At 42.4% G+C, this 22813-nt stretch overlaps 1 protein-coding gene across 1 annotated transcript in view; it reads left to right on the forward strand.

Moving 5' to 3' along the window:
* Positions 1 to 22813, forward strand: part of lamc3 (laminin, gamma 3) — a 98052-nt gene that overhangs the window by 45503 nt on the left and 29736 nt on the right. The window contains exons 7-12 of the mRNA XM_031860425.1: positions 605 to 703; positions 1485 to 1621; positions 2404 to 2523; positions 10250 to 10448; positions 18925 to 19034; positions 21343 to 21570. Coding sequence (XP_031716285.1) covers positions 605 to 703; positions 1485 to 1621; positions 2404 to 2523; positions 10250 to 10448; positions 18925 to 19034; positions 21343 to 21570 — 893 coding nt within the window. The remainder of the gene's footprint in view (positions 1 to 604; positions 704 to 1484; positions 1622 to 2403; positions 2524 to 10249; positions 10449 to 18924; positions 19035 to 21342; positions 21571 to 22813) is intronic.

The following is a 22813-nucleotide window of genomic DNA, read 5'->3' on the forward strand; positions in this document are numbered from 1 at the left end:
ACACACACACACACACACACACACACACACACACACACACACACACAGTTTTTTCTTATTCATGCAGCAAAATCAGGCTGTCGAGTTAAGGTGTGAATTATTCAGACCACTGGAGCAGAGACAAGTGGAGACGGCTTGCCTTGGGATGATTGAATTATTTGTAATAGTGCCTCGTTAAAAAAAACAGATTCTGTGTTTCAGTTCCAAAGAAAAGTAATCAATCGATGAAGGTGATCAAACGCATTTTGACATTGTCCAAGTCACCGCTGACGCATACTGTGCACCTCGCTTGCTTTTCTTCAAGGTTGGTCACACAGCCTTTCCTGTTTTCTGATGGATTGTGCACTAAATCTCGCATCTTAGTGTTGATTATTTGAAAGTTATTAGGGAGACCAAGGTGTCGAGGTGTCCTTGAGCAAGACACCCCACGGTTTCCTGTGTAGCTGACCATCTGTGATGTGGAAGGGGGCAAGCCAATAGAGAATATCCTCGTGGAGTTCAAATGAAATTATCCCTGACCTTTAAATTCCTGTTCACACACACACACGTTTGTTTGGTGCAGTGGATTTAAATCTTTCACCTTTACTTCACTTGTTGTCTGTAGGTCTTGTGAGTGTGACCCCAGCGGGACTGTGGACGACTGCTCTCCTCTGGATGGACGTTGTCACTGTAAGCCAAACGTGGAGGGGCAGAGCTGTGACAGGTGTGTTATAAGTTTGCTGCTTACATCACGTATGTGCACACATATGACCCGTGGTTACCCTCCCCTATAGAACAACTGAAACCCTTCCTATGTACAGAATATAGTGTTTTTAATAATGTATGAGCTTGAAACAATTATATTATCACTCCTAGATTTGATAGTAATGAATACAAATATTTGCTGCAGTATTTTCCCTCCTGCAGGTGTGGCAGTATGTTAAAGGTTTAAGAATCATTTGTCTAAAAATCGCTCCATGTTTTGGCGCTGTCCGTCATTGTGACTACTTTGACAGTGAACATGACTTTTCCAACATGTCAATAACCCCGTCTCTGCTTCCCCTCTGTCTGCTTCCGTCTTGCTCCTCTGGGATTTGGGATCAAACAGATAAACCCACCGTGACATTAGCAATACACACAGCCCCCGGTCTCAAACTATTGAATAATTCTGTGCTCCATGTTTGTTGACTTTTTTTGGTGATTTCACGGCTCGTTGAGCAAGCCCCTCTCCTGTGTAATGTGACCAGTGTAGTGGCTGATTTTTAGCGGTGTTCCTCTCCCACCCATATGGCAGCTAGTGTCTGTAGGTCAGAGCTCACGGTCCTTTCATTTGAGCTCCAGTTGGTCCCTTCTTCCAAAACACTGCAGTCTGCAGCACTTACAGCGATTAGTAAGAATAACACTATAGCAAGGATGTGGTAAATAGCTGCAATGAGGCGCGTGTGCAGCATATGAATGTTAATTACTTTTTATGCATGAGGGTATGTGTGTGTGTGCACCCACAGATGCAAGCCAGGTTTTTTCAACCTACAACAAGTGAACCCAGCAGGATGCCAAGCGTGTTTCTGCTTCGGCCACTCGCTGGTCTGCTCCTCGTCCGATCACTATGCTGCCATCAACATCACTTCTGACTTCTTTGAAGGTACTGTCCTTGACTCACCAGATAATAATGAGGTTTCCTTGTTCAGGTGGGATTGTAATTACCCAGCTAAAGTTAACAAGACCAACGATGTTTACTTTGTTCTGACCGTCTTAATTTTCCTTAACTACCACGTGTTTTATTGTGCGTTTTATTTATCAGTGAGTGTGTACTGTTTTGTGCACGTCGCTGTGTTTCTTTCCTGTATATCAACTTATTGGATATGTGGTTTTGTTTTATTTTTAGAGAGCCTTTTTAACATGTAGCCAAGAACAGATGAAAACTCAAGAGCTCAACGCTCTGCAACTTAAGAAAAGGCATTCAAACAGACAAAACACTGACTAATTAGAAAACCAATTTGACAACACATATGCAGCATAACGAAAGAAGCTGCAGACGCAGAAGAAAACAACCAATTTTAGAAAACACAAAAAAAAAGAAGTTGACTACCTGCCAATGGTGTTGGAAAATGAGCGATTTAGGTTTATTTCAGTTCTAACATTCTGAGTGCATGATTCATATATTATTGCACATAATCTGCTGAAAGTTATGTGTGTTTTCTTTAGTTTCAGCGTGTTGAGCCCTTAGAGCCACTGTGCACAGTTGTTGTATTTTTCTCTGTTGATCACAGATAGAATAAAACTAATAGAAAAATAATCTGAATTCACATCTCCGGTAAGAACTCAAATGTTTAAACTCTTTGCGAACACTAGTATGTACCATATCTATCCAGGCTGTTTGTGATGCAGAGGAAATCTATGATTCATGTTTGCTGTTGTCTCCAGATCAGGATGGCTGGTTGGGAGAGTTCTCCGGAGGGCAGGAGTACCCCCTGCTGTGGAAGGAAGGTGAAGTCTACCTGCTGCCTCTTACAGAGGAAGACATCGGCTTCTACAAAGCCCCTGGTGAGTCAGAATGGAAAATAATAGAGATTTGAGTTCATCCATGAAGACAGATCGTTACCTCGGGAAGGGTCAAATGGCTGGGATACTGTTCCAGGAAGCAGTGTTAGTATTGTTGACATTTATGTTGTTAGGTAAATAAATCCTCCAGCTGTTGCTCCTCTAGCAAATATGTAAATTGTATTGGTGTTAGTAGAGCATCTTTAATACCCGTAGCTTGTTCCTGTTGTTCCTTAGTGAGATTAATCAGGTTATTTGGCAGCGGGTCATGCGGAGGTTATTCTGACACCATTTCCTCCAATCCGTTATCAGAGCCATTAGAAGATAAGGGAGTAAGCTGGCCCAGCTACAGGACTTAGGGCCCATTTCTATCAGCCGCCCCAGCAGCAAAGGCCTGATGGAATTGGATGTCTTGGCCATGCTGGAGAAGCAACAAAGTGAAAATTGGCTTGGTTTCTTCTTGTCTCCACTAAGTCGATTCTAGGCATCAACTCACAGCCCCTCCAGCCGCCATGCAGTCCACAGCCAACAGCAAAACAGGAGCAATCCCATTAACTCTGCATCCTGGAGGCTTAATGCCCAAAACGCGCGATCACAGAGAACAACTCCATTTGGAGGAATCTTTTTTTAGAAAGATGAAACGCTTACAGCAGGATGTGACAAAGCCTGGTGGTCAGGCATAATTTGTAAAATGTCGTTATGAATGCGCTCATAAGACATGGATGTGCAAGTTTGATTGCTGTGTGTGTGTGTGTGTGTGTGTGTGTGTGTGTGTGTGTACATGTGCAAGTCCATAATGAATGCCTACAGTCTTTGCCATATATATGTGTAATTATAAATGTACATATTTAACAGCGTCTTTTAAAGTTGCTTTCTTCTTCACACGGGCTATAGTGACGTCTCTGTAGGCCACAACACACAGATTAGTGGCCCAACTGGCCGAGAGCAGCTTTGTGGCAGCCTGCTTATCTACTTCGCGCAGTGCTTGTTTATGTTGTTTCTCCACATAATAAATGCACAAATCTATTGCCTTGCCATCCCTATTAATGATCTCATTTCCTCTCCATTTTTCATAGTGGTGCATGTGTACAGTAACTTTAAAGATTAGACCAGAGTTGCAGCAGCTTTGAAAGCAGCTCTCAAATTATCTCTCTTTGCCAATGTCTCTGCTCTTTTACCGTTTAATTTGTATTTGTGCTGAAATCCCTCCACTGTATTCTTCACCAGAGTACGATATAATTCTGAGTGACAACTCCGCGTCGAGCATCATGCGAAATGCAATTTCTGTGATTCCCACAAATGTATTTGTCACCGTAGTTTGTCTTGGGCTTCAGCTGTCACACAAGGGACCGGATTCAATCATAGGCTCTTTTTATTGAATTCTTAGAGAGAACGGGGGTTTGGGATCTGCGTAGCTCACCCAGCTCCAGAAATATCAGCCGTCGCTGCAGAGGACAAGAGGTCAATGTTCCCTCAATAGTGCCTGACAAGGAGTTGTTGGACCAGACAGGAAGAGTTTGAGACAGTATGAAAGAAAATTAGAGAGAGAAAGAATTTCTATTAAGTCTCCTGAACTCCCAGTGACAATGAGGCCAACAAGGTGCTCATGCCTTCGTTCTTTTCACCTCTTCCTTTCTTCACCCCAATTGTCAAATGACCAACTCAGTCAGGACATCACTATTCCTCCTTCTTTTTCACCGCATGAAAACGTTTTATTTCTGCTCCCCTTTCTTCCTGTCACTACTAGTACGCCAAGTGCCAAAGTCCTAAATGTATACAGGTAGACGTGTGAAATGTGTATGCATGTAGACACTTGGGGACACAGTCTTCCTCTGATGCATGTGCAATACGACTTGTCCTGCTCCTGATCCTGGACATCTGCTTGACAGTTGACACAGGCGGGGCTCAAGTCCCCATCAACAGACTGAACACTTGAGCTCAGCTGCCAGGAACGATCATAAACAAACATGAAGTACCTCCCTAAACAGTTGCTTTGACCTGCCTCCAACAACTGTGGTCAGCACTTGATTCTGCTGGACAGTAACTGTGGCTCTCTTGGCTGAGCAGCGTTTCATGCTGAAGGGGAGATCATCTAACATAAGTCCTTACAGCCATCTGTTGAGGAGCTTGCAATGTTGATCCTTTTCATATCTGCAGCACAGGCCAACCTGCTAAGCCCGAAGCAACAGGGAGTTGAGAAAAGGAAAACAAAGAAGGGAGGGAAAATGTCTGAATTTAAATGAAACTACCCTCTTGTAGAAGGCAAGGGTGCAGCATATGGCTGCTCTTGTGTTCAGTTTAGGAGTGGAAGAGAGTAAGGATCCTTGAGAGCAGCTCCAGGCTACCTGTCACTGTGATTCAAGCAGCAATTGCTAAGCTAAGAGCCTCACACAACCTGAGCAATACCTGCACCCAGATCTGCATGTAAACCAGTCTGGGGGCTTTGTCATCTGGAAACAAAACAGAAAGAAGACGTAGCAAAGGAAGATGAGAAAAATGAGTGGAGGGATAGAAAGAGAAAGTAGAATGAACAAAAATGAGAAGCAGAGGGACAGTACACCAACATAGAAGGTGAAGGAGTGCTTGAGTGTGGCTTGAGAGTAAAGTATGCTTGAAACAAACTCAGTTGTGCAAATTGTTGTCTGGCCACATCTAACTGTAAAAGTGTTGGTACCCATTCCAGATGGCCTCACTCAAAGGCCTGGTGTAAAGCCTGCCATCATAGCCTCCTCCTGCCTGCATCCTAGTGCATCCCCAATCTCTCTCCGAGAACTCTGTGTCTCCTGCGTGTTCTGTTGTCTTGACACAGACAGTTCTTCGGCCAGTGTCTTCATCATGTTGTGCTTGAGAGAGCTTGAGAGAGTGACAGAATCCATGCCTACTTTCTTCCCCTCCAAACACTTGACCAATCACTGCGTGGTCCTGCCAATTCCAAGGTTGGAGAGATTTTGGCTGGGGGGACTTCAGACGCTTTTAGACAATCTGTCGGCCACTTTGTTAGAGCATTCTGAGGACTTAAGGCTGTTCCCACTGACAACAGCGCTTTGTCAAAAACATCCAATATCTTCATTCATTTTAGATCACAGCATTGGCACAATGATGCAGAGTGCATGGTGAAGTACATGGCATTAATTGTTTTGTTTTTTACGTGGTATCGAGAATTGTGGAATATCAGTGGTATCAGTATTAACACTAGATTTCTAGTATGGTAACATCCCGAGTTAGACCTGTTTAAAAGTTTAAAGTTTCATCCATCCTTTGCCCTCAGATTGTCTGCATCGTTGGTCGATGTTAGAGCCTCAGTGGGGCTTGTGTTTGTGTAAGGCGGCTGGGATTTAATTGAAATTGAGTTGATTTAATTTGGTTGGAGCAAAGTCTAAACCCCCTGATTGATCGCAGGCTCCTCTGCCATTCCCCCAAATTTATAGGGGAATCTATCACTTGTTACGGTAGAGACTACATGTTCCTGGCAGAGTGTCAACGGCAGCACAGCCGGTGGACTTCAGATCATGCTGAAAGACAGAGAAACAAAATGGAGTGAATGGCACAAGTTAAAGCTTTGGTTCTCTTCATTCTGTTCCGTTTTGTTGTTTATTAAAATATCAGCAACAATTACTTTCATTTTTTACATTTTAAAATGTTGGGATTTTTGCTTTAAGGAATACTTTGACATGTTGAGGAACACTCAAAGTTTGCACTGTTAATACTATTAGCACCGTTAGCTTTAAGCCGCTCCTTATATGATGCACCTTTAATAAACCATTTAATGAAGAATCAGCTGATCAATTCATTGCCTAATGGTTGAAGTACTACACATGTTTTTTCAAAGAAAGTCTATCTCAGTTTTGTGAGAAGAGAAACATCCTCATATACTGTATGTGCAGCCGGGCACACTGTGGTATTTAGAGATTGCTAAACTTTTTAATTCTCTCCAATTTGTCATGTGAGATATAATAATGAATATAAATCCACGGCAATACACAGACAGCAGATCACGCTTACACATGATTAATCCTTTCATTGTTTTTTTTTATAGTGATTCATTGCTTTGGAGAGGGGCCCGCAAGTGCGGCCATTTTTGGATGGTCTATTAGGGTTATGAGTAATTATGCTGTGGTACCTCCGTCCTCACAGACAAAGAAAGAACCACCAGGAACCACACTGACGCAAATCCGACTCCAGCAGAATAATGGCCAGCAAGCTGGAACATAACCACTCACAACCATAAGGGAGCACTTTAGTAAAGAATATTAGCTTAGTCACACAACAGCATTACTGGGCTCATTACCCACCGTTATGCAAGGAATGTGCAGTATATATTTACTATTAATCATTTCAAAAGTAATATCTGTTGACTTTTATTTTCTGTGAACGCGAGTTTCCTATATTACTCATTATAACAGTGCATCACCTCCCAAATATAGCTAATTGCCTCTTCTCTTTTCCCAAAAATGGTGGCTCTGCTGAGACTGTTTTCACTTATTACCTTAATGTAACAATGATCATCTGTTGGCCGATGTCAAATATGCAGCACCTAATAGAGGAGAGTGTAGAGATTGTGTCTAAATTTTATTAAAATATCCACACAAAGGTGTGCTATATGGAGCTCAGAACCTACAAAAGGCAATTACTAAATGCTATTATTATTATTATTTAGTATAAAAACAAGGCGATTTTATGCTTTTATCTATTTATATTTCAGCCTTTTAGTTTTCCTTTTCTTAGGTCTTGGTGCACACTTAATCATTCATTGATTCTCTCTTTTCATCCCCCAACATTTACTGTTCTCTTGCCCGCATTTCCTGAACACACCGAGCGCCAGCCTTCTTAGCTAGCTACCGAGCTGCTGCTATCTTTCATTATAAAATCATCCCAACCAGTGGAGCTAACGTTAATCATCATGCTCAATGAGTAAATGTAATCCATATGCTGTACAAACAGCAAATACGAAGTAAGAAAATATATTTTTTGGGGGAAATTTGGGCAAATAGTTTTAATACTAAAAGCAATCCGTTTTGTGTTTGGGTCTGAATTTGCACCGTATGAGTGGTGGCTTCTTGGAGTCAGGAATGCGTATTGATCTATTGTTGTTGTTTTTACCCCTCATCCATTTCGGTTGTTTTTCCACTTGGTAACATGTTTCGCTGTGAGAGAGCTCATTGAAGGCATTCCTATCTAATTGGTGATGGATTTAATCTAATGCTCTTTTCTTTTCCCGACTGCCTGATTTTTCTTATTCTTTGTCATCAATATGTATTGATTCTGAAACTACACTGAGATGTATGGAAGCTCATTTCCCTTGAGAAAGCGCTTTGTCTTTACTGCCGATTGGTGGTTTTTAAGCTGCTCCCCCTGCTCCTGATTGGCTGTAATTATCTATTTTCTATTGATTCTGAAGTCACATTGACATGAATGATGCCTGACTGGACTCAGAACAGAAAGTGCTATTGATTGGTCATGTAATTGAAGCCTTTCCCCTTCCATCACTGCTTGTTTTTCATTTCTTACAAATACTGATCCCACGTGTTGAATGGTAAATATAGATAACACAGTGTGTTGTGCTTCATTCATGTATCCTCTCATTAAAATTGAATTGCTTAAAGTAACAGCTGAGACGGAAGGCAGCAGGATCTTTTCTTTTATCTACGAATATGAAAAAAGCTCAGCTTTTTGAGTTTGGTTCGTTATTTGTGAAAGTTTGCAGCTTATTAGAGAGAACAGAGACACAGTAATGTGTCACTTGTTTCATGGAGAGTGGAGCAGGTGGACTTAAATGCAGGAGACGGCAGGCAACAGGAATAGAAAGAAATAACTTTTATTTAAAGTCTGTGCAGGCAAGGCAAAACTGAACATTACAGAACAGAACCAAGGATTCAACCAGGACTTAAATATGACACGACTATATAAGAAGTGGACGTATAGTCACCGTGGCATCACTCATTGGTTTGTGGAATACGATTGAAGCCTAGAGTTCAGCATATTGGCCGGTTTTGTTAGTCGTCATCTTAGTTTTTTGGAACCAGAAGTGACACGAGATTGTGGAGCTGAGTATAACCGAACGCTGAATAAGACATTTTTCGGCGACCAAATTGTTAAAATGTACTTTCATAAACACTGTGAAAGGGTTAAAGTTCAAAGACTAAAAACATGAACAACGCCCAGACTGGACAACGCTGTGAGCACCCTTTCAAAAAGCCATGCCCTAAGCATGTTTTGTTGCCTATTTTACTCTAAAGGGCCCCCTGATGGCCAATAGAGAGAAGGCAAGCTTAAGGCACTTGCACAATGGCTTCACCTTTCAGAGACAGAGGTTTCCGCCTGATTTAAATACAAACGTACCTAACAAGGAGTGAAGTGTAGGTGTAGAGATGGGCAGAGAAGCTCAGGTGAGGGGAATGTGTTGATTGGCAGGGGAACAAGAAAAGGACTAACGAGGCTGATTCAGAGCAGGTGTGTAAATAGACAGAAAACCCAAAACCAAGAAAACAAAGTCTACAACTATCCCCACTCTTCACAAGAAACCTGAAGGCATCTGGACACAGAGCCAGAGTGTGACAATTTCAACACATGAGAGCAGTTTAATTTTAACTCTATGATATATAACTAATATATATATAATAAATAAAAAGAAGTGATTTGTAAAGCTAATATTTATTGGACCATGAAACAATAACAATAACAAAAACACTATTGAAACTAATTGAAATACTAATTACATTGCTCCCTACTCAAATAAAGTAATAACTTACTACTAATAACTTTAACACATCACTGATTAGTACATTAACCGACAGCATCCAAAAACCTGATTTTGGTGTGTCAAAACGTGTGGCCTTACAGAAGTGTTGCAGGTCAGATGAAAACACAAACTAATCTGACCGTCAATGTCACAGTGAGAGTGGGCTGGAGATGTACAGAAGGGGGGCGGTTGGTTGAGCAGATATTAGACGATCAGGCTGTTGAATTGCTCGGCATGACGCCAAAGGCACCTCGCAAGCAAAATCACCCACTCAAGTCCTTAGCCCTCCCAACCCCCAGAACAGCTGAGGATGTACTTCACACACGATTACACTCAAAATCAAGGTGGCAACCAAGCGTGCAACCTGTCGGTTTTGCCCACTCGCTCACCTAGAGCAGGTAGAGAATGGCAGCATAGATGTTTTTTTCCAAAGATTGTTATGATTTTTTCATTTTTACAGCTGAACTGGTGCAAGATGTTCTACAATAGCATGTGATGTGTTGGACAGCAAGACTTCTGTCTATTTTTATATATCAAAAGCACCACTTGTGAATGTTTTTTCCTTTAGCCAGCTTTGGGATGTTGGTGGTGAGGTGGGGGTATGTCTAGTGGTGGCTAAGATCTTTGAAGTCCTGTAAATGTGCTGTAATGAGCCAGAGATGAGAGGGTGGGTAATTACACATAGACTCTTGCAGTGTTTTATGTGTGCTCACAAAAGCCTGTACCCCTCTGCCCTGATGAACACACACACACACACACACACACACACACACACCCACACAGACTGAAAGAGAAAGGAATGGGCAGAATATTTCTGAATATCCACAAAAAATAAATGCTAATTCAGCTTCCACCACAACACACTTGCACAAACAGAAATCCGTGTGCCCTCTGCGTTTACTACATTAATGGCAGAGAGTTGGCTGATACTTCAATAATAAAGCTGACTACACTCACCTCTCTAACATCCAACCTCTGATCGCCCACCAGATAAATTCCTGGGTCATCAAGTCTACAGCTACGGCCAGCTCCTCTCCATCACCTTCACCTCCGAGACCTCCGAGCTGCTCCCCGACCACGTCACCTTGCTCCTCCAAGGCTCTGGAGTCACCCTATCTGCTGACCTTCCACCCCAACCGGTGCTTGACCACGACCCCGGCCTCACGTTGCAGCACTCCTTCGTTGTCAGGTACTAGGATGCAGGCATGGGGCCGTCAGTTTGTAAGTCTGTGCACATGCTTTTCTTTTTTTTTTTACTGTTGAACTTGTGTCTCTGGAGAATACCAAAGCGTTTGCCTTAATGTGTGCATAAGAATGGATGTTGGGATGTTTGTTTTTCTCTGCAGCTATGCAACTCCCTGTTGCCTGACTTGTTCCTTGTTACAATATAGACATAGAGTCCGCAGAGTACAGACTATCCAGGACACCCATGCACTGACTGCAGCTCAACTACGTTGACAGTGCTGTCATGGTCCCAGCAGAATGTCAGGATATAAATGTAGTGATGAGCCAGCTCCCCCGTGCGCTCGCTGTCATGTAGATCTGCAGGTACAGAGCAGCAGCATTGCATTTACAATTTTCCATTTTATACATTTGGCAGATGTTCTCACCCAGAGTGATGGGAAATGTGTACAGAAGTGGAATGACACAAAAGTCACCAAGAGTAAAAAATAGGTGATAGTAAGGGAGCGCAGGAGTCAAACTTACACTTAGCTGACAAATTATCAAGGAGGTAAAATTAAGGGATTACAATTATTATTGCAATTCCTCCTAAATGTGAATGTGTGTACTAAATCTCATTTTACTTAAAACCACAAATTTGAACCTTCTTGAGACTTGTCTGCACAGGATTTTGTATCAATCCATCAAGCAGATGTTGAAATTTGTCACTGGTGAAAACTTTGACCTGCTGTTGGCGCCAGTTTTAAAGTCAAAGGATCACCTAAGCCTTTATGGACTCGGGGGGGGGGGGGGGCCGTGGATGTCTCTACCGAATTTCATGGCAATCCATCATATTGTTGTTGAGGTATTTCAGTCTGGACCAAAGTGTTGGGCCCGTTGAACGACCATCCCTTGAGCCACGGCGCTAGCGTGGCTAAAAACAGGTTAGTTTAAGAAAGATGGGATTATTCTTTAAAAGGTCACATCAGGCCACCGATATATGAATGTAGGAAAACTTCTCTGGAGCTATAGGAGTCTGATATTTTGACGGGACCGGCAAGGTCACTCTACTAGTATGCTCTAGGAGGCAGGGAAAGGAAAGCTAAGTGGATTATAGCGACAGCATGCAGAGTGCTAGATTGAGTGCCCGTGGCCTGGAAGTACAGTTATATGGGCAGTGGTCCCTTTGCAGCCTGATATGCCAACCCCGGGGCTTCAAATTGCATGTAAGCAGCCACGGAGAGACAGCAGATGAATTCTGATATTATTGATTTTGATGAGAAAAACTCTGTCATTGAAGGAGCAAAGTAAAGGTAGTATGTAGATTGTACAAAAACCTTGTGACGAGGCATTACAATTGTTACTAATATTTAGACCTTGGAGGTAGGTGTAGTTTCTGTTAGAATTCAACAGCACCTCTTTGAAAACTGCAGCAATCAAAATCAAGCTGTGACACAGTTCCTGTCACAAAAAGCTGATTATGTTTACATTACTTGTAGCTGTCAGTCTGCTGTTTCTGTTTTCTTGTTGCCTACTGTTCGATTAGATTACGTTTTTAAATTGAAATAGTTTGTTTGTGTTGAAGACAGTCAATTAGCATCTCTATTTGGAAACTGGTACTAAAGCAAGGCAAGGCAAAGAGAACAGAAAATATTAAGCTAAAATAGAATAAGACGGGTATAAAAGGCAGCGGCAAACATAAAGTCTTCAGCCTTGATTTAAAAGAAGTGAGAAATGTAGCTGACCTGCAGCTTCTTTGGTGTTTGTTCCAAATATATGGTACATAAAAACAGAATTCTGCTTCTCCGTGTTTAGTTTCACCTCTGGGGACAGAAGGCAGACCCGTGAGGTCTGGATGGTTCATAATGTAGCAGAAGAGCCGATCATAGAAATGTAAACTATTACGATCCACGTTCTTGTTCCTAGTGAGGACTCGAGCAGCAGCGTTCTGAATCAGCTGCAGCCTTCCAATCCATTTTTTAGGGAGACCTGTGAAGACACTGTTACAGTAGTCGAGTCTTTTGAGGACAAGTTTTCCCAAATCCTGCTGAGACATAAGTCCTTTAATCCTTGATATATTCTAAAGGTGATAGTAAGCTGACTTACTATTGAATGTTGAAGTCCATGACTACACCAAGTTTTCTGGATTGGTCTATTGTTGTTAATATTGCCGATTGGAGTTGAGTGGCAACTTTTAATTGTTCCTTCTTGGCTCCAAAACAACTACGTCAGTTGTAGCTTTGTTTAATTGAAGAAATTCCTGGCACATCCAATTGTTGATTTGATTGGATGAGAGCCGTCTTGTGCCAGCATGCATTTAGTTTTTTCTTCACTATATTATGACCCTGAGTTTATTTGTATCACTGTTTAAACACGTTTGTTCTGAGACATTTATAATTGTTTTTAATTTATTATTTATTATCCCAGATGCAGTTATCTTAAATAAATCTTCCAATATACTTATGGGCATGTGAGTACTGTCTAAAGACTCAAAAACATGTGAACCTATCTTGAGCTTTTGCCTTCGGCCAAGTGACAAAATCAGCCTCTTCCTTCAAGATGTTCATAGCGTCTGCCTCACCGACATACCAAAAAGGCAGACGGTGCTAGAACATGTCGTTCCTTCCTAAAGGAAGCAGCCTACTCTCATCGTCTGTGTTGTGAGACCAGTCCAATTTGTTGCTGTGACTGACCGTCAGCTATATGAAGGACTGTTCCACTTACTCTGCTTGAAATCCTCTACCCGCGTGGTTCTCCTTGCAACAATTTGCTCTCTCTCTCTCTCTCTCTCCTGCAGGCCTTTTTTCCTTCTTGCCCTTCACTGTAAAGTGGTCAATCCGGAGGCGGGAGTGATTGGGGCGGAAAAGCTGACCCCTGGTGTGACGGCCTGTGGGGAAGCGGGAGCGTAATCAGTCATATTGTTAGAGAGAGAGATCTCATATGGTCCGTCAACTTGGGGGAGTGGGTGGGTCTCCGCATTCAACCTGTTAAATACAGACTTAAGTCATTCACTCTATTTTTGTTCTCTTCCCCCACTTGGCATGGCGTCTTGTAGCCAGTAATCCTTCTCATCCCACTCAGCACCTCCTTCACACTGTTTTGTTGCAATTTGTCTTCAATTTTGCCCCAGTGTTTCTTTCTTTAATTCTCCTCCTCAGCACACGCGGACCAGCATAACTTCCTCCCTGTAGCCAGCTCTGCAAACCCTCTCTCTCCCCTGGGTAGAGATTTGATTTTCTTTGTTTTCTACAGTTTGTTTGAACTGCAAGAAACAGCAAACTGTTCAGGGTCCACATGGAAATAGACATGTTATGCAGCCAGGGAGCTGGGTATGTTCCAGTCCATTAGCTCGAAACAGTCCTGTAGAGCCTCCACATACTTCTGGGATCACACTCTTAGAGTCGTGATAACAATGGACAGCTGTCTGTTGGCTGCTGCTGAAAGGAATCTAAAGAAGTAGGGATATGTTCAATTTTAAAGAAACTGAAGCATGATGACACATGATGATTAAAGCATGAGCAAAGCGCTGGCCAAACTCCGCGCTGAGGAGTGGTCTGACTGATAGGGTTGTGAAGTGTAAACCTGCAGAATGTTGTTGTGATTGTAAGGAAGTGCTCATGCAGCAGTTGGTTGTCTGGAATCCCACTAAGACTGTTGGCAGTTTGGGCAGGAGTCAATATACTCGCACCGTTGTCTGTGTTGGTGGGAAAACACAATTTGACAAAGGCCAGGACAGTGTTGTTGAAATTGCTTTTAGTGTGGTGGGTAAAAGAAGAGATGCCCCCTTCAACTGGAGTGTCAGCTGATGGGAAAGTTTGTTACTGGCAAAGTAATGGCAGTATGATGGAATAATACCTGCTTTAGTGTGGAATATATCGCTTTGACGCTGCTATATTTGATATTAATGCATTTATTTGCTGCATGCAAACCGTCTATATCCTCTATAGTTTGAATAATTTTAGCCGTGCTGCTAGCTTGGCTCTAGAGGTCTGATCAGTTGTCACTTTGGTCACGACTGTTTAATGATTATGTCAGCGGCTGACTCCCAATAACTTTGGTGATCCCCTGACTTTTCCTCTAGAACCACCACAGGCTTCACATTTATGGTTTTGAGTCAATGTTTCACCAACTATTTGATGTATCTCTGAAATCTGGTACAGCTCTCCACATGTTTATAGGTTTTGGAAGCTGCCCAATTTCCCGTACTGGGCTGACAAAGACTGTCTGATTACAGCTTCTCAAAATGTTGCATAAAAATGCAATTTGAATTCAAAGGTCATCCTTTGCAGCCTCGAGAATCCCTCAATATATTTTGCTGTAAACACACAACATTGGTGCTGAGTGGGTACCTACGGTGGGTTTGTAAGAGCTGCATGGTGCGGTAAAAAACAACAATTAATATGGAATTCAACATCTACCGCTTAAGGCCACCTTCCTGATGATAAACATTTAAATATTTGACCGTTCAAGTTGACAAGGAGCTCTTGGATGCACCATTAGTTTGGTTCCAGTGAATAGTCTTAACGTTGTGCAGAGGCTCTTCAAGTCAAGTAGGATGCATCTTCTTTGCTTGCCCCATCAGAGGATCTAGCCCCTGAACTGGGACACTTCTTGTGTCTTCCTGTCCCCTCCAATATTTCCACGCCTCTCTCTGGTGTCTGCGCACTAGTAATGACTTTCCCCATTGCACCATGAGCCGCTGGCTGAAGAAGCTCTTTGGTTCCTTTTCTGAAATGCACTGGAGCTTGGGGGACAGAGACTGTCATTAAGTGTTCCTCTCTGGAGAAGTTCTCCACAGATCTCATTACGCGTCTCAGGTACATGCACAGATGCACTCCAGTGCATGCTCTCTATCATTCCCTCACACTTCTTCTGTCTCTTCCTGCCTTTCTCTGCCACACACACACACACACACACACACACACACACATGTGTCTAAGCTTTCACACAAGCACGTCAATCCATGTGGCCATCTGGCTGTGTGATTTGCAACAATCCGATGCAACATGTGTCAAAAATAATCATGTTTTCGAAGATGTGTACACATTTTCAAGCGTTTCGCTAAAAGCATGTGAAAGCTTAAATTAACATGAGCAGAAGCACACACAGTCCACGTGTTTGTTGACTGACAGCATCTTTGTTCATGGCTGACAAACATGTTGAACTGTTAAGTGGAGATCATTTCAATATCAGATGATGGGTAAATATATGGAAGCGTGGGGATTTGAGCGCAGGGGACAGATGAGAGGGGGAGGTGAATGGCTTATATAAGGTAGCATCCACTCTTCTCTCTGATGTTCCCTTTGTTCACTTTCTGTTCCCTTGAAACCAGTAGGCGGGGAGGTTTTTATTGCCTTGCTTGTAGCTGTATGTTTTACGTCTGCCGCATGGAAGCATAATATGTATGCCATAAGGAACGCCAGAGATGATTAACGTTCTACATACAGTGATCAGCTGTTCACTGGTGTCACTGCCAAAAGAATCAGATAACTGCTCATATGATTGCCTTTCAAAAGGTATGAGCCAATTTGCAGGAGTCAGCAGAGCTGTCGTAGTGCAGGCATGTGGTCCATCTGGCACCGAGCTCATTTCTGTCATGTTTTCAAAATTCACTGACTTTGATCAGAGATCAGGGCCAGCTAAATATATTAAACAGAAAGCAGGCCCATTGCTGCCAAAAAAGAAAAAGGCGATGAGTGACTGAGGAAAGCGAGAAGAAACATGGCGTTATATGGGGGTAAACCTATGATTCATTTCTGATTTATTACATTCCCAAGCTCAGTTCTTGTATTACTTGAGTTTACAATAACGTTTTGTGGGTAACCAGAGCTGTTGTATTTGTCGTCAATAATTGAATTCCTGATTTATGATATGAAATACTGTATATGCAGATTTTAGGTTTGCCTTTCAAATTTCTGTTCCAAACTGCATTTTATTAGAATTCTGATAGTATCACATGTATGTATAAATGTATAATTGGCAGCAACTTTTGGCTGTCACAGTCTCATCATCAATAAATAAAACAAGGAGAAATTGATATGGTAGTCTTACAACAACAAAGCTTTACTTAAAGGAACTTAGACTACAAGCCATGTCACTAATCTTTCTAAATGTGTAGAGGTCTAAACCAACAGGTTGAATAGTTAATCAATAAATAAAGCAGGCAACTCTTCAGTCAGCTCTTTACAGTCTCTTCCGTGGAATGAGTCACAAACTTTGGTGAGTGCGTGTTGCTTCAGACGGCGGAACGATAAGGAATAACAACCGAGCCTGATGACTCATTTTTATTTGTGAGGATCAGAGAGCCATTGAAAACTTGGCTGATAGTGAGATACTCACTGGGTTGGACGCCGTAGTCGGTTGTTCTACAATTTGTATCGCCAATCCAATTAAAATGTTTGTTTTTTTCACAAGCAGATTGGCACAATTAGAAGAGGCTATTTAATAATTTGTCCCCCTGCACATTTTATTCGAGTAACTCTTTTGTATTTTCGGTTTTAGACCAATTTGCATGCATACGTATTTTCCCAGTTATCATTTCTCTGTTTCTCTTTCTGTCTCTCACACACTGTTCATGTCTTGCTGTCTTGCTCACCTTGTATCTCTATCTCTGTTTTCTCTCTAAGGGGGCTTGTGTGTGTGTCTGGGTGCGCAATTGTCCAGTTTTCTTTTCGGTTTTTCTCTCCCAATGATCTCCTCTCATCCTCAGCGGAGCAGGCTTAATTACAGTGTGGCTCTCCGCGCTCTGCTTGGTGCTGATTAAAAGGGACACTGACGCTCCATAGGGAAAGCATGACTGGGAGTTTGTTCACTTTCATGCACACTCTGCTTATCTCTGTCTGACCAGCTCCATTACCATGGCTTTGAGGCCCAGTTTGTAATTGCCTCTCTTTATTACTGCGCCTACATGTCAGGCCAAGGAACAAGGAACTGCCGCACCGATAGAGAGTCTGTGTGGCAAGCTCGGAATGCACACACACACACACACACACACACAGATGCTGTCATGTGCACAGTAAAAAAGTGAATGCTGAGACAGAGGCCATGTACCAAAAAAACCAAAAACATTTTGAAAGTGAACTAGTGTCGCGCTGAGAGCTGTTGACCTAATAAAATAGAGGCCATTAAACGCACACACATGAAAGGCCTGACCAAGGCTGATATGGTCAACAAACTTAAGGTTTTACACTTCATTCGTTCCAGGTTGTTCCCTATGACTACAAGGTCCATATATTATAATTGATTACCACTTTCAAAAAAGACGCCCTCTATAATTTTGATTTATAACGAATGCCTCTACGAGTCTACAGTCACGCATAAGGCCTTACTTAACGGGCCAGTATACTCAGTCAGAACTGCTTGTCGAAGGTCAAATAGCTTTGGAAACCCCCTCCCCCAACTTATGTATAGATATACTATATACTCACTGTAGTTCAAAGGGGTTCGCATGCTAACATTTGCTAATCATTGCTAAACACAAAGTTACAGCTGAAGCTTCAGGTAATTGGACAGTTTGGACAGATACAATTTTCGACCTGTCGCCGGATGAATATTAAGACTTCACCAAAGTTGCCACAATTCATCCTGACGGGAACCCGAATGTCTCCACCTAATTTCCTGGTAATTCATACAGTAGTAGTTGTGATGTTTCACTCAAAACAACAAATGGTGGCACTAAATGAAAGTTCAGGAGTTCTTCATCTGGGGATTGTGAATGTCCGTACATAATGCTCGCTTTAGCACTAGAGTGCCCACAAAATCTCTGGTATTCCCTGGTGGTGAAAAAATTCCTTTGGCTGGTCTTTTTCCTTTTCTCCTTCTGGAAAAGAGCTGCAGACCACCTGGACCAAAACCCAGTCATTAACACCTGAATTTATAACTGCACACTTAGTGGCTTATTAGAAACTGAGACACTCATGAATTCTTATTAATGATTAGGGAGAAAATGTTACCTGTAATTGTGCTTCGTACACCTGTACGTGAAGATTACATGAATCTGTTCCTTCACGCTGCAGCTCCTCTCTCTTGGGACCTTCACACAATACTGGGAGAAAACATTGTAACACTGCATCGCCTGTGTGGAGCTGACACAGCACCTCTCATCAAGATGGAAAGAGTGCATGATTCCTGGAATAAAACAGGCAGATGTCAGCTGTGCAGCCTGGCTTTGCAGAACATCCCTCCGCAGATGGCAAAGCTCAGTGATCAAGACCCTGAATATGTGTTGAAGTCAGCACATTTCAATTTTTCATCACACTGTGTGTGTGTTGCCTGGTAGTGCTGTAGATAACCTCCGATAAAAAGGTTAAGCACATTTGTGACGGGCCGTGCGGTAGCTTCTTACTTGTGGAGAGTAATTAAATTGCTCTAAAAAGTCACACACACACATTTACACTGTTTAGCCTTTTGTACCTTTAAAATGTTTGTGGTGTTCAGTCACAGTTTGTTTGCATGTGAATGCACTATACTGTTACTGATGTTTTTTCTGTTTTCTTGTCTCACAGGCTTCATGAAAATGAGATGAGATTTAAGCCTCCATTGTCTGCCTTTCAGTTCCAACAACTCCTCTACAACCTGACAGCTTTCAGAATCAGCAACGCCGGAGGACAGAACTGTAAGTGTCTGTTTGTGTGTGCAAAAATGCAATTAACACAACTAGTCTTGGTTCTATTTTGTCTTTTAACTTAACTTGTCATTTACACTACAATTACAGTATTTAGGTGTTATGGTTGGAAAATAAACATCATGTAATGTAATTGTTAAATGCATGACCATTTCCAAACAATATCAGCAAAATTTGAAGTGCCACAGAAAGATTTCCAAACTTTGACATTTTTATTTATCAAATATACATTGACATCACAAAGTAGCTACAGCTGCACCAAAAATAGTTGCTAAAACAATGTCAGTGCCTGTATTCGGGGAATAGTTCAACTGTTCCAAATCTGGCTCAGCAAAGAACGGGACATTTATTCCCAGATGTTAGTAACTAGTTCTCGAAATCCTCCTCTTATTTGTATCATGTCCCTGCTCCCTCTACCATTTGATAGTCTGTATAGTAAAGTACAGGCAGGATCTTAGAGGCATTACTGCGGATTAGAGAACCAAAAAGACAGAACAGCTGGTCAAAATCACCAGCTCCCACTCACTTACTTACACCATTTTAATTAGTTGCTCAGTGCAGGCGTTGTGACACTTTTGTGGTGTTCCACTTGCAAAAAGACTGGCACAGAAGTCTGAAGCCCAGTCATGCATATTCCACCAAATTGTTTCCCGTAACCACCCACCCACATGAACGTGCAAACAAAGTCATACACACAGTTTACACTGCATCTACTGCACATCACAGGGGAGAAGCTCTGTTAATGATTTGTGTTAGGTCTCAAACACTGTATTGGAAGTGCCTTATCGCTGCAGGCTGCGCAGCAAACTTTCATTCCAAATTCTCATAAAGCTGTCCTCTCATCTTTCTCCTCTCTCCCTCTCACACTCTCCTTATTCTTTAAATTCCTCTGCATCACAGAGAGAAAGAGTCTCCTCGAACAGAACTGCATTATTTTAATGAGAGTATTGTCTTTGAGACTATAAAGGTGGGCTTTGACAGGAAAGTCCTTTCATTTTTTCCGCCACATACAGAGTTTTGAAAAGAGAGCATAGCCTTATTGGAAGTTTATAATAAATAGCGTAATATACAGTCACCAAAAGAAAGCTAAACTGTCATAGTCCACAGGGCTGCAGCGAGCCATTAGAGATTCAAGGGAATTACAATCTTGACTTGTCCGACAGGGTTTCTTGTAGAAAGGATTGATGGCTCGAACTTGCACAGCATGACTTCAAATTAAATCATTTTAATTAACTGCGATATAGGGTTCAGTGTCTGAATATTGTTTTAATTGCACATTTTCCCCCATTGAATGAGCTAATAGAATTCAGGAGATAGAGGGGAGTAAAGGGTAGAGGATAAGGCGAGTCGTAGAGAGGGAAGAGGACAGTCTTGCCTACTGATTATCCCTCAGAGGTGCAAATGAACTGGGTTTCATCATCACTGAAGGATTGGCTGGATCATGACTTCTTAGAAGTCAAGGTCCGTCCTCTCCTCTGGATCTTCCGCACAGATTTCCCTCATTATGCAGCCACCCATTCACACATGGTTAATTCCTTATCGGACAAAGCTACATATCGTGCAGAGCATTCGATCCATCCACCCATCCATCCTTCTTGTGTGTCTTCAGTGACAGCAGACACAGCGTTGGCCCAGGAACAAAAGTAATTTTGTGTTCTGTGGCTGTGGTTGAGAGAGTGTAGGGTGGAAGGGATTCGGTTCAGGATGGCCTGCTGCCATCACTATTCATGAGAGGAGAGAGGGATCTTGAAACCCCACAGGAACTGCACATCTGACATACCTCCACCGACTCTCCTGTCTCCTTTTCTTCTTGTCTTGCTGTGCTGCAGTGATTTATTCATTTGCTATATCAAAGATTCCCTGGGTGACGAGTGTACGTGTGTGGGCGTATGTGTGCGCTTGTGTGTGTGCAAGTGAGTATTAAGTATGGCATTTATGGGCGTGTGGGAGAATGAATCTGTTATTGTTTGTGTGTGTGTGTGTGTGTGTGGGTGGGTGGGTGTCAGACTGTTAACTGTAAACACAGGCCAGAACCTGTAATGAGACAGGGAGGGAGGGACAGCACTGCAACAAATGCTAATAACCTACTGCTTAACGAGATACAGAGACCCACAAACACGGACAGACACACACACACACATATATATCTACACATACCCCTGATTCCAGAGAAAAGCAGATGCCCCAAACACTTAAAAAGCCCACTGAGGCAACAATTGGTCAGTTTAATACTGACCTTTGCAAGCATCAGTTTTACGCCAAAGCGATCTTCCCGTCTTTTCTCCTCCTTCCTCTCCAGACACATCGCAGCTTGCGGGGGTAACCCTGACCTCAGCTCTCATCTCCTCTGGTCCGGCCAACCCTCCCGCCCCATGGGTGGAATCTTGTTCCTGTCCCCCGGGGTTTGCAGGCCAGTTCTGCGAGCGGTGTGCCCCGGGATTCACCCGGGAAGACTCTGCCAGAGGACCTCTCTCGACATGTGTGCCATGCAACTGCCACCAGCATGGAACCTGTCATCCAGAGACAGGTGATAAGTGAATCATGAACTGTATATTTGTTATGTACACAACTGTGTTGAAATATCTGTGTGCATAATGACTTTGGTGCCACTTCCCTGACAACCAATCGACCTATTTCATTGATACCTGTACATGTAGAAAAGCCTTTAAAAAAAGCCGGAAAATGTAAGTGCACAACTTTTTATATTTAAAGGAGAACTCCACAAGTTTTACATGCCAAAGTCAATGTGCTCCACAGCCCGTAAAAACAGCTATAAATTGTTTTCTATGGCTTTTGAGTAGGTTTGCGAGGTTTTAGAAAATAACGGTAACAAGTGATATTACTTAAGTATATCAGCTTGAATTTGAGGGTACAAATACTTACCGAAAAGTTAAGTTTGAAAGACACGTGCTGTGCCAAAATCACTCCCTTTTAACGATGGGTAAGTAAGCTAGATTTTGAAAGTTTCCAACTGTGAAACCCAGCCCAGTGTTGCCAAGTCCCTTCAGATGAAAGTAGCTAGCAGCACTAACTTCAACAGTTGCTAAATCTAGCGGGAAAGTCGCCAAGTTGGCGACACACTTACAGCCCGTCCATTCAGGCCTCCCTCCAAAGCCACTCCCCTAAAATTATCATTATGATTGTATTCGTTGTGCGAGGCAATTTAATCATAATTGTAAGACAGAAATGTTCTAGTAAAGTCATTTAAAAGTCCACCATTTCACAAGTCAGTGCTCAAAACTGTTAGCACTCATAGTATTGGCCATGACAACAAGCTTTGCTCATTGTTAAACAGTGTTGTAAAATATTAAACCGATCCAAGTTGCTAGTTAGGCAACGATGCCCTTCTTCCGAAGCATTCAGCCAGCGTTTTATGAGATGAGGGATCATCAGAAGTTGTTGAGACAATATTTTCTGTCACTGTGCCTCTCAGAGAGCAGAGAGGGAACAGAAAGAGACGCAGGCTGTTCGACTGAAGCATTTTTCTGTCTTCCCAGAGCTGACATTCAGTCATCATCGCTTCAAGGGAATGTAACTCAGTCATTCCTCAGGTGTATTGGCAAGCTATCACTCAAGCTGAGAACTGGATCGCTGTGCTAATACAGCAATACCTGCATTTCACACAAGAAATCTTTATAATAACAGTGCTAAACTACTGTAGGCGAGTGTATTTAACGCAGCAGACATAATAACAGCCGCTGCAGTATTCTTTCAGATTCATATCCTAAACGCAGTGTCCCGTAAATGACAGAAGTAAAACAACAGCTGTT

Source organism: Anarrhichthys ocellatus, unplaced genomic scaffold, assembly GCF_004355925.1.
Source record: "Anarrhichthys ocellatus isolate YVR2014 unplaced genomic scaffold, GSC_Weel_1.0 scaffold23, whole genome shotgun sequence".
Lineage (NCBI taxonomy): Eukaryota > Metazoa > Chordata > Actinopteri > Perciformes > Anarhichadidae > Anarrhichthys > Anarrhichthys ocellatus.